Source organism: Vespula vulgaris, chromosome 22 (genome assembly GCF_905475345.1).
Source record: "Vespula vulgaris chromosome 22, iyVesVulg1.1, whole genome shotgun sequence".
NCBI lineage: Eukaryota > Metazoa > Arthropoda > Insecta > Hymenoptera > Vespidae > Vespula > Vespula vulgaris.
Window position 1 is genome coordinate 778,941 of NC_066607.1, and position 21,489 is coordinate 800,429.

The 21,489-nt window shown below is 32.6% G+C and overlaps 2 protein-coding genes and 1 long non-coding RNA gene across 15 annotated transcripts; 1 reads left to right on the forward strand and 2 right to left on the reverse strand.

The window, feature by feature from the left end:
• Positions 1-252: 252 nt before the first annotated feature.
• Positions 253-13,941, reverse strand: LOC127071683 (adenylate cyclase type 2-like). Of its 13 annotated transcripts, XM_051011232.1 has the most exons (22): positions 12,298-13,338; positions 11,463-11,606; positions 9,819-11,307; positions 6,896-7,030; positions 6,533-6,753; positions 6,257-6,413; positions 6,021-6,170; positions 5,401-5,522; positions 5,087-5,334; positions 4,368-4,717; positions 3,797-4,074; positions 3,536-3,727; positions 3,277-3,451; positions 3,124-3,207; positions 2,945-3,043; positions 2,685-2,828; positions 2,489-2,584; positions 2,259-2,382; positions 1,906-2,115; positions 1,620-1,797; positions 1,395-1,530; positions 253-1,274 (listed from the first exon to the last, which is right to left on the reverse strand). In XM_051011232.1, exons 3-22 carry the CDS (start codon positions 10,212-10,214, stop codon positions 1,110-1,112), a joined length of 3,660 nt encoding a protein of 1,219 aa, XP_050867189.1. In that variant the 5' UTR covers positions 10,215-11,307; positions 11,463-11,606; positions 12,298-13,338; the 3' UTR covers positions 253-1,109. The 13 variants fall into 13 exon arrangements, 9 of the variants coding, with proteins under 9 accessions (XP_050867189.1, XP_050867191.1, XP_050867192.1 ...); XM_051011234.1 differs by lacking the exon at positions 12,298-13,338 and adding an exon at positions 13,370-13,941 and having other exon boundaries at positions 9,819-11,606; XM_051011235.1 differs by having other exon boundaries at positions 9,819-11,598.
• On the forward strand, positions 11,840-14,450 carry LOC127071685 (uncharacterized). The gene is made up of 2 exons (XR_007785188.1): positions 11,840-12,120; positions 12,213-14,450. It is a non-coding gene; the product is annotated as an uncharacterized LOC127071685 (long non-coding RNA).
• On the reverse strand, positions 14,134-19,846 carry LOC127071684 (importin-4-like). Its single transcript, XM_051011241.1, has 15 exons — positions 19,681-19,846; positions 19,200-19,286; positions 19,006-19,113; positions 18,759-18,911; positions 18,496-18,681; positions 18,108-18,402; positions 17,845-18,002; positions 17,161-17,758; positions 16,830-17,065; positions 16,558-16,763; positions 16,072-16,412; positions 15,806-15,981; positions 15,526-15,734; positions 15,117-15,427; positions 14,134-14,943 (listed from the first exon to the last, which is right to left on the reverse strand). The coding sequence occupies exons 1-15, from the start codon at positions 19,732-19,734 to the stop codon at positions 14,819-14,821; spliced, it is 3,243 nt and encodes a 1,080-aa protein (XP_050867198.1). The 5' UTR covers positions 19,735-19,846; the 3' UTR covers positions 14,134-14,818.
• Positions 19,847-21,489: the final 1,643 nt, after the last annotated feature.

Here is a 21,489-nt window from a genome sequence, read left to right on the forward strand (position 1 = left end):
TTAATTTTAGATCTTTATATTTTCTTTTTATAGATTTTATATTTTCTTTTCATAATATTGTTAAATATTAAATTCCTAACATTGTTAAATGTAGTAATATTGTTAAATATAAACATTAGTCAAAAAACAGACTTTCTGTTTTTGTAATAAATATTTTATTTAAATTGTTAAATAACCATATTGGTCGCTGTTTTTCATGTTAGTTAAAAAATATATACAAAGGATATTTACAAGTAAATAAGTAAACATTCGTCATTACATTCATTGAATAAGATGAAAAAATAAACATGTTATTTCAGTTCTCGTTGATGATTCATGATAACTTACACACTGAGAAATAAATAAGACATATATGTGTATATAATTTAAAAATATACTGTCATTAAACAGTATTAATTAAAAAATAATTTATGTGAGTGAGCTTGCATCATTGTTATATGCTTATACACATTCAACATCTTCACTGATGATTATTTTCCACTGATTCATTGATTTTTATACTTCAACAACAACTACATAGTATCTTATCTTTAGATAACATAATAGATAAATCATTTCTTATTTCCAATTATTTTTCAAATCATGTCAATGATAGAGTAATGTAATACACTAACGATTAGAAAAATAATTAGCATCAAAATACCATTTGTAAATTAAGAGATAATTCTCTTAATATACATTTTGTTAATTATTAGTTACTTATTTTTATAATATATACGATCTTTCGAAAGGTCAAATAACTATACAAAATATTATGTATAAATATAAAGAAAAACACAAATGATAGGTAAAATCATTTAGGTTAGGATTTGTTTTGATAGCAATAAGCGTGCGAGTATAAACTCCACTTAAAGAATGAGATAAGGAATTGAACAATCATATTTGTTGTAGTCGTAGATTGAACATAATACTATAGCAATTTTTCTATTCTTTAATTATTTATGCTATCTTTCATTCTTCCTGAGCTGTCTTTGGTGTTTGTCCCACTGTACGTTATGATTCTTTTGTGCGTTTTGATATTTCATTCTTCAAGAGTCCAAATTATTGAAGTGAATATTCAAATCACTTTTTAAATCAATTTTATCAAATAATTTCATATAACTCATAGGTTAGAGACTAGTTTCTTCTATAGAATCTGTTCTTTGAAGCTGTCTCCTTTCATCAATACCTATGAAATACGTCGTGACATATCCTTTTGGCTTAACCCACGTTTCACCGCGTAAGTGACATTTGACACCTTGTTGTTCCAATACGTTAGCAGTTTCAGCTGTTACCTGTAACAGTGAACACTGTCATTAGATATACATTGTCCTCCCTTGACAATCGTATCGAAAGCAGAATTCATTTATATTGAAATTATTATTTTATTAAAAGTTTGTACATGCGAATCAGACCTGTATTTTGCCTGGCAATCCTGTAGTATCCATTCTTGATGCCATATTGACGGCGTCTCCCCAAATATCATAAAGAGGTTTATGTGCTCCAACAACACCAGCTGAAACCTCACCATGCGATATGCCAATTCTCAATCTACAGGTTTATAAAATTCACATTTTAATATTGTATTTTTCCTTTCTTTTTTTTATACATTTTTTATATAACAAACAATAATTACATACTTATATGGTTTGGACGAAACAGATTCAGCATTTATTCTATCTAGAACTACCATCATCTGAGCTGCAAATTCGGCCATAACTTTGACCACGTTGTTGCTAGAATTTTCGTCACTTTCTAAGCTATGCATAGAATCGCGACGGTTAGCTTCAAGGCCGCAAGCTGCCATGTATGTTGTTCCTAATATATGAAACAAATATATATATATTTTTTTGTATAAGCTTTGGTTTGTAAATTTTAATAATTTAATTGATAAACAATAAATATCGGAAAAACGATTTCGAATACCTGCTATTTTTATTTTTTCAATACGACAGACGTAGTATGGTTCGAATAACAACTTGTCGAATTTACATATGATATCGTTCAAGTCGATAAGGATATTGCTTTCATCGATCGATAGATCCGTCAAGGATGCAAACATTACGGCGACATTATGATGTGCACGATGATATGGTTCATTTCCTTCTGTTCTATCCATATTTAAGTAGAAATCCGCTGCAAAAAGAAGCGTTACTTTAAATTTGTTATTATTTCATTAACATACTGTATCAATAGTTATCTATTTTCAACACAATAATGCATAGAAAAATATTCAATATGACTATTTAAATATTTATTAATATATAAACAATACATACCAACGTGTTCTGGTAAAATGTTACGAAGTAATAATTTATTAGCATTTCTCGTATGAAAAGCTTCGTCCTGTTCCAGCGTCAATTGTCGTTTCCATTGATAGTCTAATCTGCTCAAGTATTCTGCCTAAATAAAGTTCCATGTAAGTAAAAATGAAGAGTAAAATTAAATCACGTTTGAAAAGTCAATAATCGGTAGGTGTATATCGTAGATTGTAAATCAGATAATTCACCTGACGATCAATAAGGTGCAGCGAAAGTGTGAGAAAGACAACGCTTAAAATGTGTGCCACTCTTGGTTCCAAATATGGATTCCATGTTTCGCCTGACTATCGAAAATATAAAGATTGCATGAAAAGTAGGAATACGGTTCGCTGAAATTATTTCGAAGAACGATTGTGTAAACAACAATTAAAACGTTATCATTACCTGGAATATATTGTTACGATATATCCAAACGTTCCATGCATAAAATGCTACCATTACGATACCTATCAGTAATTTTAAAAGGTAATGCACTCTTAGGAAGAGAAAACTCGTAAGGATGGCCAAAGAGCAGGTTTCCGTCATTTGCTGAAAGAACGATAATGTTTATAATTATATATTAACACTAAACACTGTATCCTAGTAGCTTAAAAATTTTAAAGAAAGTAATTTATAATCCTCGTTTACCTACTAAATAATCTTACCCAGGGTGTAGAAATACACTCAAGTTTAGCGGCACCCACTTGTGCTATACTAGATGTTACGTTATCACTCGACAATTGGTCCACGTTTTGACATTCAAACTGAAAATAAAAAATGATAATCGAAATGAAATTATATTAGATTACGATCGATTTATAACTAACTATTTTCGAATACTTACAATCATATCAAACATAGCGCATGTCGCTAACATTATCGTTATTACCAAATAGAGAATTGTCCTGAGCAATGCGCTCCAAACAACCTGATTGAGAGAAAATGATAAATAATTTCAATATTAAAACATCGATGTTGTCGGTTTTAGTAAACTGACCTTGACGCTTGTTTGATACAAAAAGTATATCAATTTGTTACGAGGATTCGGAACGTTTCCCTCGTCGTGTGGATCTTTATAACGATTCCATGCGAAGTGCATCCAGGTAAGAGGCATTAGCGTTAGAAGAAACAACATGCTTATCGTATAACCGACGGCCGTGCCGGTATGCCATCTGTAAATGCATCGACTGATATAAACTTACCATTGCGTATTTATATAAAATTCATAGCGTATTACTTTTCAGGAGGTAACGCACTCTGATAGCGTGATCGCTGGTACAAGTGATATAAGACCCATGAAGAAAAGTACGAATACGGTACATGCGACAAAAAATTTGAAAAGGGGATCTGGCTCGCGCAGAAATGGTATCTCCCAATTCCACTGTTTGTATGTGAGGAAAATTGGATTGATATGTTCCCATCTGGTCCATTGCCTAGAAACACGTTTGCTGTATTTTAAAGAATTATATAACAGCAGGCGAATATTAATCAATAATTTTATCAATTGTTATACTCACTCCCATTTGCTAAGCGGCATCTGCTTAATAGCATCTTCCATTTCCGCGTCTGCTGCTTTAAGCATAAGATGATAGTCCCTCAAACAGGAATCCATGAAGTGAGTTCTGCGCCTATAACTACCGGCAAATACATCTGCGTGATCACTACTCGGTGAGGTCAATCGTCTCCGTGCACTTGACGATACACTTGGTCGTGCAGTGTTCAAGAATTTGACGTAATGCTTGCAGCTTGGTGCCGAGGTATCCGGTGTAATTACCGTCAAGGTGTTCTCGCTGTTCTGCAACAAGGTTCGCCTGTCAACGATAGGAAACGTTCAAACGAAGTTTCACCGAAGAGAAAGCCATTGACATACAAGGGTAAATCTTCGAAGAACTTCATCTATCTAAATTCTAATTAAATTAAATTATATGTAAATGATATGAATAATAAAGAATCCAATTTGTTGTTGAGATTCGACTCGAGCCGCTCGATTGTTCCATAGAACAAAATGTTCAATTTCTCTCCGATATTATTATTGATTAATGTATTTTTCTCATCAAGAGAACGTTCATATCACTGAATAACACACACCTGCATCAACAATGTATCTGGTGGAGCGGGTGTAATTAAGTAACTGCGAATTCCATATTTATTAAGAACTTCATCGTTCAATGTTTCAACTGGTACGCAGTCGTATTCGGTAGCGTTAATGAGATCCAAAGTCTGTTGAGTAACATGAACTTTTCCAGGTTTCCCGGTTTGTTCCATCTTATTCGCTATCACAACATCTCGCGACCACACATCGTATTGCCACTTGTTCGCGCCTAATATCCCGGATATTATATTGCCCGAGTGAACACCGATTCTCATGTTGACGTCTACTCCGCTCTCTCGACGAACCCTGGTTCTTACTTCTTTGATAATTTTTATCATATCGAGGCCTGTGGAATGGGTAAGATTATATATATATATATATATATATATATATATATATATATATATATGTATATATTAATAGTATCACTACATTGTATGTGTGATTACTATGTTAATATTTTACTATTAGCAAAAAATCGTATTAATTACAATTTATAATAGTATTTATTATTGGTGAATATATTTATATCAATGATTATAAATTAAATTAATAAATGATTATAATTTAACTTGTAATCATTATTTAAAAGAATTTAAAAGAGGTATAAAAATAGTAAACAAAAATATAATAATGTGTAAACAATGTATGCATAATATAATGTATTAATAAAAATTATAATTATGTAATAATTATCAAGACTTCATATATTTACCTAAGTCGACGCAGTTTTTGGCGTGTTGCGAGTTCGGCGTGGGCACACCGCTTACACAATAGTAGCAATCGCCTAAAAACTTTATTCGCAATACATTATGCCTCTCGGATGCTTCGTCGAAACTACCAAACAAGTCGTTCAGAGTTTCGACCAGTTTTCGCACGGGTAATGAGAGAGTTAAGCCAGAAAAATTGACCACGTCGGCGTATAAAATGGAAACGTTATTGTGCGTTTCGACGCAGAGATCACTGAAAGAGAAAGAATATTAAGAGATCAATTTTTTTTGCAAGAAAAAAATTTATCGTGAAAATTACTTTCGTGGTCTTCCTTTCGGTGGTGGTTTTTTGTGCTCTTCCATAAATTTAAAAATATCTCGAAAGTCCTTTTTTATTCTTGCGGCTATGTGTTGTGGAAGAATACTCCGTGTAAGTTGTTCCTATAAAAAGAAGAAAAAAGAAGGAAATGCAAATGTATTGTTTCAAAATCGATTTTGGTTGTGTATTCTATTAAAATTGGTTTTCATCATCTTCTATACGATCTTTTTGTTTGATGGTTTGGTATCGATGCAGTATCAAACAAATGAATAAAGAGAGAAACATTGACTATTCATATTTAAACGTTTATATTCATAACAATACTGTGGATATCATAGAGGAAAGGGGAAGCTTTTCATATGCTGCTATCGTCAACACTAGCAAAAGAGAAACAAAGTTCGAACACATTGTGTGTTCTTTAAATATCTGCAGAAAAAATCTAAAAATAGATTATTATCTAAATATCCTACGGTTAAAATTTTAAACGCGTATTTCTTCTCTTTTTTGAAATTTTCCAATTATTTCGATGAAATTTATTTTCGTGTGATAAATTTAAAATGCTTTAATATTTTTTCTTTAAATACTTCAAATATATTTGAGAAACATCCTGTATGCAATACCTCTTGATCTTTTTCATAGTTAAGCTTCAACGTCGTTTCGACGCATTTTCGACGATCAAGGAAAGATCGTCGTATGACGACCTCATTCATGAATCTAAAGTAAAGACCTAGGCCATTAACGCAAACGTAATATATGGCATCGGTGGTTATCTGTAACGTAAAGAGATTTAACGCAATTAAGTTTTCATTAATGTAATATATGAATATAGTTTAAACAGATGTTCAAAAAATCTCACTTTGCTAATGTAATCAGGTGTATTTCTATAAGTGATGAGCAACAGAGTAACCAAGTAGCACATCGTCGCTGTAATGCCGAGCACGAAAGCGTGCAGATTTTCCGTTAGTGGTAGGAAGACGTAACATGCTAGTAGCGTGTGCGTTGCGTATGTAGGTCTAAAACGAGGAAAGAAGGTCAAAATTTTCGAGAGACTAGAATAATTTTGTTTTGCTATATTTAAAAAAAAAAAAAAACAAAAAATATAAGAAGAGAGAGAAGGAACAAATTGTTTTACCGTATCGGTGCTATATCTTCGGTGTACACAAGAGTGTAATAGAGTGGTACCATAAGATCACCGATCACCAAGAGCGTAACTACCAAACACGAGAGCAAAACTGGCAAATACGTATTCCTCGCGATGATTTTTGATCTGAATGAAAGCGCTATCGTGGGACAAAGTAAGGCGCCTATTATACTGTGAACTATCACGTCTGGAAAGCATTCTTCGATGTTTACCTGAGACGAGAGAAATGAAAAGGAGAATCGGTAAAAAAAGAGTTTGCAATTGTCGAAAGTAATATTACCAGATTAGGTATTAGATTAGATTATTTTGCACTTATTGTTAGATATAGGCGTATCTGCATGGAGATATACTTACCATCGTGATTAACACGACACAATAGACAAATCCCAAAATTATTTCAACCAGTACAAAGAGCGAGAGGTAACCATATTGAAGTCTTCTTTGATAGCTGGTATAGAGTTTTTCCAAGCTTTTGTATTTGAATTGTTTCTGAAAAAGAAAATGTCGCGATAAGTTTCTATGCGACGGCAGTGATTTAAACGTTTAAAATTACAGATAGGATTAGTACTGATAATTCTACGTAACAGGAGCTACAATCAGATTGATGAGTGTTGATTTTTGAATGAATCGACCAGTCTATTTATTGCTTTTTAAACCTGAGTTGAAAAATATACAAGAAACTCATTAGTACGTTCTCTGGTTATCTATAACCCAAATATTTTCTTTCGTCTGAATATATAAATTCTATAGAGAGACATATAGAAGTAGAATAATAGAAATGATATAATAGAAACTTCCCGCGAAAAAAAAAGAAAGAAAACAAATAATTGTACTTTTGCGCTTTTATTTGTCGGAGTAGAAAAAAAAATTGAAATTACGATACATTCTCTATTATAATTACAACAATTACGATTCTACAAGTTACAGCTAAATGAAACGAACATTTTTTTAACGATCGCGGTGTATGATATAGAAAAATAGCTAAATTGTAATTACTTATATATATCGCAATTCTGATACTTCTCTCGAGATGGAATGGTAATCCAAAAACAGTTACAGTTCGTTTTGTACGACGAGAAAAACCGGTGAAATAGTTTCGGTTCTACTTAAATTTTGTTTCTCTCTCTCTTACTTTTACTTTATAAATCTTTCCTTTTTTTTTATTTCATTAAAACATTCAAAGAAAAATAGTCATCTTGGTAATACATGACGGCACTCGCGTATCGAAAGAAACGGTTCGACATTGCAGGTGTTCTCTCGTTGTCTCTCTCTCTCTCTCTCTCTGTATTTTTTGTGTGTCTCTCGCAAAATCGAACGAGTACGTTAAGAGGTCCGTGTCATACGTGATAGTCGTAAGGATTTTACAAAAGATGAAACCGATCGTTCGAAAGTTGATAAATACTAATTGTTTTCGAACGTTTCTAACGAGTCACTTTGCTGTTTTTCTTTTTTTTTCCTTTTTTTTTCTTTTTTTCTTTTCTTTTTTTTCTTTCTTTTTCGTAGACGTAACGTAAACGAAACGAAAGCACACGAATAGGAGCGCGGCTCGCGGAGCTCTGCCGGTCGAGCTTTCAACGAATATATATGCGAAAAGCTTCTCTGCGTTTCGCGCGTGCGTTTTCGTATAATTTGCTGCTACTTGCCGAGAGCCTCTCGACCCGCTGGATATTGATCTTCAATTTCAAATAGCTTCGAACCTCTCTCTCTCTCTCTCTCTCCCTCTCTCTCTCTCTTTCTTTCTTTCTATCTCTATCTCTCTATCTCTGGTTTCTTTCTTGAGCACCGTTTTTTCGATTTTCCAAAATATAAAATCTTACACCAAAATAAAATGACTTGTTTCTTTCATATTAATATGAATTATGATAAATGTAGCTGCTAGTATTAAGAAGAGAAAAAAATTCGTTTCAAAGAAACCAACTAAATAATATAATGAATTGTATAATAAATCAATTGAAAATGTTTGTAGCTTTTAACTGCATGTATCTATGACTACTATCTATAATAACTAGAATTGATAATATACTTTCGATTGTACACACATTTTCTTTTTTTCTTGTGTTTTTTTTTTTCATAAAGTTCGAAAACAATAAACAGACATATCGATTCGTAAAAAAGTAGCATGACAGTAGCATGAGAAATGTGATTGCTATAGATGAAAATATTTATGAGGAAAAGAAAAAAATATGAGGTGAAAGAAATAATCGATAAAAGGAAAAAAAAAGTATTAAACGGGATCATATTATCGTTGAATTTAATTTATCTATCTATGATTGAGAATCGTTTGACGATCTATTTAAAAAAAACCAACTTATCTCATGTTAACACTTCTCGAGACAATTAAATTCTACCATATATATATAAAAGGAAGAGAATGTCCCTTTTCCATTCTATCAACTAAGTCAGATTGATAATGAAGAGGTAAGAAATGAAGAAGAAAAAGAAAAAAGAAAAAAGAAAGAGAAAAAAGAATACCGTAACCGATCGTGTATCATCTTGCGTTGATCGAGTTATCGAATGCGCGTTTACTGATACGCGAATCCGATAGGCGAAGTAAACAACGTGTGTGCGTGTGCGCGATCGCGTCTTCTTCGAGAAGAAATTTTTTTGTGTTAAGCTCGATTACGAAAAGAAAAGAAAAGAAAAGGGAGACAAAAATGCGATATGACTTCCGGCTACCAGACGTATGTTCCATATGCGTGAACGTAACGTTCTTATTGGAGCAAGTAAGCTGAGATATCTCGATTTCTTTTCGTTTATCGATTAAACGGTTAAGAAGAATCGATGAAAGCGATAAGCGATCTATGGGCCAAACCATGATTCAAACCCTCGCGGCAAGTCAATCTCATTATTTATCAAAATGATATTTACATTATTATTATTACTTTCGTTAAGTCGAAACAAATAATATCGTATACACGAATAGATAGGTAAAAGATCATACCGAATGTAATTCGAGGTAATCGATGCCCGGTTTTACGTCGAGCGATACTTCGCGACATTAAGTCGCAAACTGTTGACTATTTAAAGTACGTGATACGCAGATATAAACAAAAAATTATTTAATCAAAACAGAGTGGGGGTATGGAAGTAGAGAGCGGTGGGATCAGAGCCACATTTGACATCATACGCGTAACACTAAAATTCTCGTAATTCTTATCGCATTAAGAGAAAATATAAAAAGGTCGTCTCGAGAAATGACTTGTAATCGAGAAGCAGTAAAGATTAAAAAAAAGTTTTCGAAAATTGATCGTATCGATCGTATTTGAATCGGACTCACTCTTAAACTGGACCAAGTCCATTCGTCGAGGCTGTTGGGCGAGACGACACGGCCGTCGTCTACATTTTGAAGGGAGGTCAAGGATGCTCGCGTGACCAGTTCCACGTCCATTTTATTATTCCTCGTATAGGCGCTCTTGCGATCAGCCGGAAGACGACGATAATAGTGAGATGGTGGTGGCGGCGGAGGAGGAGGAGAAGGAGAAGGAGGAGAAAGAGGAGGAGAAGGAGGAGAAAAAAGAAGAGAAGGAGAAGGATAAAAAGAAGGTGGTGGAGGAGAAAAAGGAGAAGGGTAACAACGGCGACGACGACGACGATGATGACAATGACGACGATGACGACGACGACGACGACGACGACGCCGATGACAACGGCGACGGCGTCGCAATTGCTCCATTCATCGCGCTTGAGTACCGCGAAGCAACTGATTCACCCCAGTTTTTGCCGAGCACCGAACCGATTGTCAAAGAGTTTATCACGATAACGGGAAATGGGCCACTCGAGGAGTTGCGCCCTTTTACCAGAGCTTTCAAGCTCCCCTATACGTTAGAGCGAATGTGTTGGTACGATAAAACTCTTTGGTAAAACACCTTTACGCCCTCCGCAAATTAATAATTTCGATTTTTTTCTTCTCCTTATCTCTTCTCCTCGATTGATCCTTTTACGTTCTAAGTGTCTTATACCTTTTTTTCTTTCTTTTTTTTCTTTCTTTCACCTTTCAAATCGTGCTTTACATTTACTTTTTTTTTTATCAGTCTAATTCATTAATATTTATAACTTATTAACAAATAGATATACTATGTCAGATCTCGATAGCATGTAACATGCACACTACATCATTTCTTCATTTATTACAATATGAACAGTTCGAAGAGCAACAGTTTTTATTTATTTATTTATTTATTTATTGAGTTTTCTTTTTTTTCGCGAATATTGTCAAGATGCACTTTTTTAATATTTTCTTTCAGAGGACGATTTATGCTCGTTCTCCGCGCAATCTCGACGCATCCATTCACGATGAATTCGAAGTATTAAGTCACTAAAAAAACTTTTATTTTTCACGGAAAACGACGTTTCGTTTTTTCGTACATTCCTCGTCTCGAGTACGAATCGTGGCGGAAAATATATGTATATATATTTTTTCCTCGATATCTTCCTTTCCTCTTTTCTTCCTTTGGTTACTTTCGAACGAAGCTTATCGGTGTCCTTCTATCTCGACGAAAGTCACACTTTCTCCCCGAGCATTCTCGCCTCTGTAATTCGCGTTACGTGCATGTCTCCTTCCGATGACTGTTTCATTTGATTTCGTATTCCGTATCTTCACTGTGTATTTCATCAGACGTTCATAACGTTCATTTCGTATTTTAATTTTGCACCGATATGAGCTTTATACGTATGAAGTACGTGTCTTCGAAGAAAAATAATTAATCGTCGAAGCAAACAGAATTAAAAATCAATTGCTTTTTTCTTCCAAATTGGTTTACGCTTGCCTATATACATATACGCGTATTACACTCGCGTATGTGTGCTTGTGTGTGTATATATATATATACACACACACATATATTTATATATATATATATATATATATATATATATATATAATTGGCGTGTGATTAAAACATTCGAAAAATTACACGATTACTTTGCTAAGCTTTCGATCAATGCGGATATCCTTATTACATCCTGCTCGCGTTCCTCCTTCGTATGCGGACGATAGAATACGAATAATGCTATCCGGTATCTTTCCGGTCCCCTTTTACACGCCAAAAGTAGACTTCCTATTTGGCTGAAAAAAAAGAAATATAGATCGTTCTCTCTTCGAACATAGCTGCTTTATATACACCGAGATAGATAAATACGTTTCGAGCGAGTCTATTTGCGTCATGTAGATGAAGAAAAAGAGAGTAGGTAAATATACGAAGAAAAGGAAAGCGTGAGTATATATATATATATATATATATATATATATATATATATATAAAGTGTGTATAAATCTGTTCGTGGTAACTTATACACGATAGGTGTAGGTATGTATTATCACCGGCTTCGATACGTTTATCGTAACCTCGAAGAAATGTTAGAAATATACTTATTAATCGCGTTAGGATTAAATGGTCAAAGTACGAGTTAGATTTTTAAAGGATCGATCGATTCCTCGGCGTTCCACTTCTTGACGACGAAGTGACACGTGTTGCATTAGTTTTGCCGAGCCCCGATTGGAAGAATCGTACGTTGTGAACGTCAACGAAAAAAAAAGAAAAAAAAAATGATAACAAAGAAACTATTTCTCTAGCATACAGGTTGAAAATTTTCGAAATTTTTACACCAGCGTCTTTACCACAATTTTCATTTTCGCTTTAGAGATTATTATTAATTAATGTTTTTATTTTAGGAAAACGATTGATTAATAGCACGGTACCTCTTTCCTTAATCGTTTAAATCGAATAAAATGTACGACGTGAAGAAATTGTACTAACCGGAATAACGATGATCGACGAACGATGCCGCCGAAACGCAACCGAACCGTCGCGTGGCGTTCCGGACTATCCCGAACGGCCGACTAAGCGTTCTCATCGAAACGAAACTTTCCATTGGGATATGTGTGAGCTCGATATCTTGTTAGAGCGGTGGCCTCTACAAGTCCGACAGGTGTGAACCGAAGGAACGCCCCCAGCTAACGGGGTCCGATGATCGTATGTATTGTACGTTGTCCGTCGATTCGTTTAGAAGTTAGAAGTGAATGTACCTTTTCTTTTTCTCTATCATGTTAATCATTAATAATATTATCACATTAGAATCTCCTTTACTATTCCTTTTTTCTAACTCGTATCCAATCGTTTTCTATTTTCATATTTATTAAATAATTCATCCCGTTCGAATCGAAATTATTTCATTTCTTTATTAATTCTCACTTAAAAAAAATGTTTGGATTTCAAATGAAACCCGAAATGTTTTGCATAACTTGCAAGGATTTGCATAATATATTCTATCTTCTTTTTTTTTCCTTCGTGTAATTAAATGTGTACAAGATTTATGACGAGTTTGACAGTTAATGGACATAATATATACTTTTAAGATTCTTCCAAAGGTAATAAATTCGATTTTAAAATCGAAAGAAATCTATATATTACTTGTTTATGGAACATCAATGATATTGTTTCTTAAGACTTCTTTCTTTTCTTTTTTTTTCTAACGGTGTTCCAAACGTTTAGAAACTACGTAATATGATTATAGACTATGCCGTAGTTATCACATCGTTCGTATCATATCATAACGATAATTAAAGTAATAATAAATAATCGTGATGATGACAATGTAGAAATTCTTCCTTCTTGTATATTTTTTCCTTCGTAAAATAATTAATCGCAAATTCGAATAGTATTAAATTTCTGTTATGATTTTCTTTTCTTTTTGTTTTTAACGGAACACTGCGACGTGCGATTGAAAATTATATTTTCGTCGAAATATTATATAATCGTTTGTAACATTTCAGTAACGTAGAAAAAAGGAAAACTTTGTTATTGAATTTGAATAAATCGACTAACGTACGTTGCTCCTTGTCCTTCCTTTCCTTGTTATATTTCTCATCGTCCTCGACGTACACCTACGACGCGACGTCTTTTTCATTCGAGTCATGCCGGAATTTTCAAGGACGCGTGCTCACCGCGATGACTAATCTCGTCGACGAACAACTTTGATATCGATTCGATTGATACGATATGATGAAGTTTTTCATTATTTTTTTCTCTTGTTCTTTTTCTCTTTCTTTCTCTTTCTATAGAAACGATGCACGTTCTATATTATTTCTTAGAACGATCCTTTGAAATTCTTTTTTTTCGATCATTGTCATCGCGATACGACACGATCGATTATCTTCGTCGGTAAAATAGGAATCCTTTGTAATAGATCGTCCTTCAACACTTTTCGCTCGATCTTAAGATCGAACATATATATTCTGTCCATTTATTTACGTTCACTTCAAACTCATGTGATTAATGAATGTAATGTATGATAATTGTGATGAAATTTATTTAACACTGAGGCAAATAACATAGTATCGAACACTTTTTTACGAGCTTTTTTATTAACGTCAAAGGCAAATGATCTCGGTATGACTTCGAAGAATCAACTGAAGAGAACGGGTTATCTGTATGATGATAAAAAATCGATAGCATCTCAAATTTGTATATGTATATATCCATGTGATACGTGTAAGTATATACATACGTACACAAATACGATTCCTTTTGAAGTAGTCCTGTGAATAATTTTTTCAAGTAGCAAATCATAAAATCTTGTATGAAAACGAACAATTAAATTTATAACAAGCACCCAATCTAACGTCTTTATTCGTCGAGTTATACATTTATGAGTATTATGTGTACGTGTGTTGTTATGTATGTGTATGTGTGTGTATTTATACGTTTGCGTGATAGAGTACTGCTCTTTATATTGAATATGTTTTGATTATAGACAAATATAATGTAAAATTTATCGTAATAACGCCTCTAACATTCGTGCTTTCACAATATACGTTTATTGAAATGTTTCATTTGATTCATTTTATATGTCAATTTTATCTTAGAGTAATAGCACCTTTACTTCGGAAGATAGAAAAACAAATAAACGATATTACTCAATGCCAAAATTGACATTTGACAGATATAATATAATATTTCTCTTTAAGATACAAAATATTTCAATGTTATTCTCTATATTGTATCAATAATACAATAGTAACATGTGGACTTAAAAAAGAAAAAGAAAAAAGGCTATATTACTATTATCCATAGTCATATTCGTCTCGTGATTGTTCTAATAATGAATTTATAAGATAAATAAGTCACAATGATCGCAAATGTAAATTGAAGATATTTGGAAACACTGTGTCTAAGTCTTAGAACGATACTAATTTACGAAAATAAAGTGTATATTTCGTGCATAATGTTTTAAGTTTATGTTAAACAAGTGAAGATTTGAATGTAATTAAGATATAACTTAGGAAAACATCTGTTGAATATTTGTAGCTATTTCTGGTGGTAATTCGGTGTAGACAGAATTCCAATCGTTCGGGAAATCTCGTTGCGCAGATCGCACAAACTCCATTACAAGGTTTCTTGCTTCTGTTTAAAAGAAAAATAACGATAATTATTAATGAGAAGTGATAATACTACAATTAACAGTTATGTGAGTTCTATTTATTAATAATCTAGGACTATGATTTTATTAATTTTATTAATATCATTAAATTATTATTTATTACCCTATAATAATATAATAAATTATTAAAATGTACCATCGTCGGTAGTTTTTCCTTCTTGCAAAACGCTGATTGCAACTTGAAGTAATGCACGCATGTGAGATTGTAATATGTTATGACCAGCCTGATATAAGGTTAAAATACTTCTAAAAACAGCCTTGTTTTCTTGAAAATCTTCTTTCAATGGTAATTGATTGACAAACACTGGAAAAACTTGGTCCAATGGCAAAATTCCATAGTTCACAATAATTAAGCGTGCTATTGCACCTAGAACGTTATCTCGAGCACCTACGTGCGATTCTTTAGCAATAGCACTTGATAAGACTTGTAAAATGTCAGGATAGTGACTATGATATTGATAATAAGGAGTATATATATATATATAGATAGATATAACGGTATAATAATAATAAAATGTAAAGAACAAACTTTATTAAAAGGATACGAATAAACAGCTTCTTTACCATGGAAGGCAAGTTCACCGATTCCAAATATTGCATTATTACGAACGTCAGCATTAGAGTCATTAGTAAACTTCAAAAAAGTAGGAAGAAGTTGCGGTACAAAGGCTGCTACAGCATGTTCAAGTCCAGAAAAACATTCGGACATCATACCAACTGCAAAAGATCTTTGTGCATCGGATTTGTTTTTTTTCTATAGAAAAAGAAAGTTAAATTATATTAAATTAATTAAAAATTATAACAAAACATGCAACAGAGACTCACCGATCTTTCTATAAGCATTGGTAAAACTACTTGAAAGTAAAGAGCAAAGTCTTCAGAAGAAATGGCTTTTCCAAGATTCGAAAGTACATCACCTGCACATTCGACTAACAGTTCGTCTTGTTCTGCCTCGATCTCTACACCCTCTCCTTCTTCTTGATCTTGACATTTAGTCTTACCTTTAGAAATAAAAATGATAAAAATGACATCATATTATAATTCTAAAACCAATACATTACAAAACACTGCATTTATAAAATCCATTATACCTGACATAACATCTGTTATGCAATTCATAATAGCATATTTATGACCTTCGCCAATAACAACATCAGATTTTATTTCTTTAAGTAGCTCTGAATATGCATCCAGCCCACTCATAGCTACCGTTCTCTCATCGTCTAACCTAATTAATTCTGATAGTTTTGGAACAAAAACTGACAGAGCCTTAAATAATGACTGTCTGCCTTCATTAGAATTAATTTTGGAAAAGTTGATACAAAATTGCAACAAAGCCTCTATAGCTGCCTTTCGAATATCTTCTTGGGGATAGTTAATTAATTTAAAGACCTCTTCGAATGATTTCTCAAGATATGGTAAAAATGCTTCCCTGTAGCAACAGAAATTTTAATCTTTTGAAATGGCATGTTTTTCTAAATTCGTTAAATATTGTATATCGATGAAAGAATTTAAATTATTGAATTTTTAAATAAATTTAGAAAACGATGTAATAATATAAGATATCAAAACCTTACTCTGTATATTGCGCAATCTCTTTGAGTGCCATGATTGCCTCTTCTTTTTCTTCGATATAAGCATTTTCTACACTGTAACCTGCTACATCGTCATCATCTCCGTCTTCTTCATTATCTGTATTTTCTATATCTTCTTCATCATCATTTTCATCGCTAAGATCTTCATATATCGGAAAAGCAGTTGTTTCATCTTCTTTAAAGTGAGGCTGCGAAAAGCATTCGATACTGAATGATAAACTCAAACATTTTTTATGCAAACGTCGAATACTTACCACTATACCTTCAGAACTTTGTATACTGTTTATCGCATACTCAACAATTTGAGGTAATGCCATAGCTATCTCTTTTTTCATAACTGTGCTGATCGAAGCAAATAAGCCATAAATAGATTTTCGCAAATCAGGATCTTCAGTTTCCTTTAATAATTTCAATCCAAATTCTAGAGATCTAGTAGCAAGCGGAGCAAAATGCTCATCCCCTATTGTTCTAGCAATTACTCCAAGAGTATCTGTAATTTAAATATGTGTGCTACATATTATATTATAATATCTGCAATAATTTATATGCACATTAAGATTTACATAATATGATTTTTAAACCAACCAACAGCTTGAATTTGAAGACACATAGTTTCATCTGTTTGTTTTTCCGTAAGGTAACCGTTAAGAATAGAAATAATTTTTTCAAAATAAGGCAACATGTGTTCCTTACTAGCATAGGCTGCTGAGCCAATGGCACTAAGTGATAATTCTTTTACATGTACCGAAGTTTCTGCGCTTAAAATTTCAAAAAGCCTTTCCATCAAAGTAGGTAAATATGGTAATAAACTTTCATTTAAATTTTCACAAAACATTTCAAGAGCGTAAAACATTCGATCGATCGATGGCGGTTCTTTTTTCTCTTGTCTGATAAGAGCACATACTTGACCAAGATACTCGAATAGAAGTGGAAGTAATTCAGACGAATATTGAGATATATCTGGTTGTAAATGTTCAGAAAATTGACCAAGCGCAAAAAGAGCAGCATTTCGTACGACAGGCGCAGCATCGGTAATTCCTTGACAAATGCAACGCAAAAAAGATTCTAGATACTTGGTTCGAATATGCTCAGAACAACCTTCAGCAAGTACTGCCATAACTAAATATGATGATTTTTTTGCATAAATATCAGAACCTTGAAGACTTGGTTCAATATGCTTCAACTATAAGAGCAGAAAGATAGTTACATTTTTATTTATAATCTTTATATTTAAATGAAGATTTTGTATAAAACATTTGTATATCATACCAAATGTGGAATTAGTTTTTCAGGAGGTAAATGCAAAGCTAATGTATCCAATGTTTGAGTTGCACAAGTAATAGGTGTATTATCTTCATTCTCTCCACTGAAATAAACTTCCTCGTTATCATCATCAGGACGAGACGACATAAGTGCAAACAATGTATCTATAAATAAATGCTGGTTTAGTGTAATATAAAAGGAAAACATTGGATATACAAATATATACGAATTTATTCTAATAATCGAATAATAATAATTCGAATTCTTACTAATAATCGATTCAACCAATTTGTGTTTAACAAGGGCCTTTTTTTTGGTTCTTGCAAGCCAGCCAATAAAGCTAATTGCTTTAACTCGAAGAGGATCGGATAAAGATTTGTTATTGATGATGGCAAGGCACAGATTAATAAGTGCCCTCACATGTGGCGCTATCACGGTAATTTCATTTTCGCATAATTCATCTAATAATTCAAAACATGTTGTAGCTTTATCTTCGTCAACTTCTGCTAAAGCTAATATTGTTGCCATTATTTGTATCATCATACGTTGATAAACATTTATTATCTAAAAGCACAATTAATTGTCACTATAGTAAGAGATTTAAATGTCTATGCAATACAATGTATACAGTAACATATAAATTTATTTTGTACGTACATTCTGATTACCTTCAACCAAAGGAATTAAATTTTGTAATGTTTGTATAACATAATATGCAATAGGATTTCCTAACTCTTGAAGACTATTTAGCGTCTGAGAAAGAAGAATGACAAGTGATTCTGCATAAACGAAATATGCACTTGGTGCTATCTCTGTCATAGTGGCCAATGTATACATACCTAACTGTAATTAAATGTCTTTCATCGATAAAAAGTTTATTAACCACTGAATTTATTAAACACCAAGAGAACGGTAATTACCTCTTTGTCAAATGTATTTTCACTTGTAACTAATTGTTGCACAAACCGTAAGACTTCTGGCCAATCGTTATTAGGTAGTTCGTGTTTAACTATGGTACCTATTAATTGAACTATAGCATTTTTTACAAACTTTTCTGATTCATTGCATAGTGCCTAAGTAAAAGAATAATTGAAAATTGAACAAATATTTTGTACTTAATTAAATATACAATATAATTTTTAATGAAAAATAATGATATATACTTACTGGTAGGATCATTGTCTTAAAATCAGTACGTATGTTTTCTGGTAATTCTGTCCAATGTTTTCCTTTGTTATAACGTTTTCTAAGTAAAACCGCTGCATATTGCCTGATCTAAAGATATTTGTTATATATGATATTTGTAAAATATATGAACGTGACAGTACATTTTCAATAAACAAAAATACAATATTACACACTTGGGGATTTGCAGAAGATACAACGAGTTGGCACAAAGCAGGTGTACTTTCAGGTTTCTTGAACGCTTTTCGAAGTTCTGCAGTGCCCTATATATAAGAAATTTAAGGTATGAGAAATAGATATTTTATGTTATCAGTATTCCTTAGGATGATCTATAGAATATATAATTTCTTTTGAGAACGGTTATTTTCAATAAGAGATACTTTACAAGAATACTTATATGATACTTATTAGGATATAATTTATAGTGTAAGAAAGAAAAGGTTAAGTACATTGAGGAAATTTTTTCATGGAGAAATTAGACAACTTTTACTTTGCAAATGTTTTATACAACAAGAAAAATGTTTTTAAAAATAAGAAATTAATGTCAACATATGATAAATTTTAGAAAATTACCTATTTACAAATTAACACGTGTTTTTACAGTGTTTCTAATTATATTAAAGTTAATTGACATCTTGTCAACTGATTTATTCATACCTCTTGTATAGTAGCGTTATCGGCTACGAGAAGCTTCAATAGTATTTGCTCCATTAGCAAATATTAACGTAACAATAAAAAGATTCTTCCGACAAAAATTAGTAATGAAAAGCACAGATTTATCGCTACCGCTAAAACGATTCGTTAGTAATGTCCGTACGGCGCTCTTCAGGCACATGCGCAATGCGGACCAATCGTGTCCAAGTATAGTACTTACCTTTAATATAATTTGCAGTTGATATCGATGTAATTTTTATCGAAGAATTCTATTATTATGACCCTTGAATTGCGTTTACGTAACATCAAACATACAAGTTATCGTACAAGGAACTTAAATAAAAGATTTTTCATTACTTCTTTTTTTATTTTGCTAACTAATTTTTATAACAAGTCGATGAACTTAAAATTACTTTTTTTTTTAAACTGTGTGCCTGTATAATGTAAATCACGAAGCATGTAATTTGATTTCGTCTAAGAGTACCACATCATCGAGATCAGTTTATTATTTTAGAGCGAGCCCTATCTCTCTCTCTTTCTCTCTCTCTCTCTCTCTCTCTGTCTGTCTCTTCCTCTCTCTCTCTCTCTCTCTGTCTGTCTCTCCCTCTCCCTCTCTCTCCTCTCTTTCTTTCTTTCTCATCAACTAATCTTCTCACATCTCTCTCTCTCTCTCTCTCTGTTTTTTCCCTCTTCTTCTTCTTCGACCATACATCGTCGTCTCTCACGTTCGCTGCTGCGAAAACACCTTGAAATAATGCAGTCATCTAACAGACTCTTTGGAAGTCAGCTATTTTAAAAATTCACCCAACGCAACTTCCTAGAAATATATCGACGTTATCGGTTCTGCTTTTCATACTTTTCCCGAAATTGCGTTTTCGAAGAAGAAATAAAGAAAAGGAAAAAAAAAGAAAAGAAAGAAAAGAAAAGAAAAAGAAAGCTCACCAGGAAATAAAAGCTCACCACTCGCATTTTTGTTTCTGTGGGAATCAACGCTTGAAAATCCGATCCGATCCGATCCGATCCGATCCGATCCGACCCGTTCCGACCCTATTCTATCCTATTCTATTCTATCCGATCTGAAAGAAGCCCACTTAAAGACAGTGATGTAGCTGTCGTCGGACTCATTGAGTGACTTCTCTTGCACCTCGTGCACATAACGCGTTGTATGGCTGGTCGTGCATTTCGAACGACGGAAGGAGTTGCATTAAATCGAATCTCGTAGTACGAAAAGAGAGAAATCTCAGCTAAAAGCTCTAGCTTGTTCACCGATCGAAGATACTTAAATAGATATATTATTAAACTTCTAATTCGTATTCGAACTACTATGTTTTATTTTAATTTACGTCAAAAAGTTCCTCAAACTTTTTTTTAAAAAAAGATTCTATTCTTTATTTTCAAAAAATTCATCTATCGACCTTTACTTTAGCTTATCCTTTTATTTTGTTAATACTATGACGTTTTTAATTTTTTACCAACGTGAAATTACATGAGCCGTTCATACGGGCCAAAGAGATCAACTTCATTTTTAGAATTTTCTTTTACTTTTTTTCTTTTTCTAATTCTTAACATCGAAGCAATTGAGTGATGCGTAATTTTTTGTACTGAAAATATATTTTCTTTGTTATTAGATTTAATATCATTACATGATCAAAATTTTTATGGCCATTGAATAATAAATAATTTACAATGTATATCTATAACTTTATCAATTCTTTTTTGGTTTTTGTGGAGTTAATCGATTTGATGAACGAACGATTCATAGATAACAGAAATTAAAATTAAAGTATCTCGAAGATATTAATTTTAAGAATG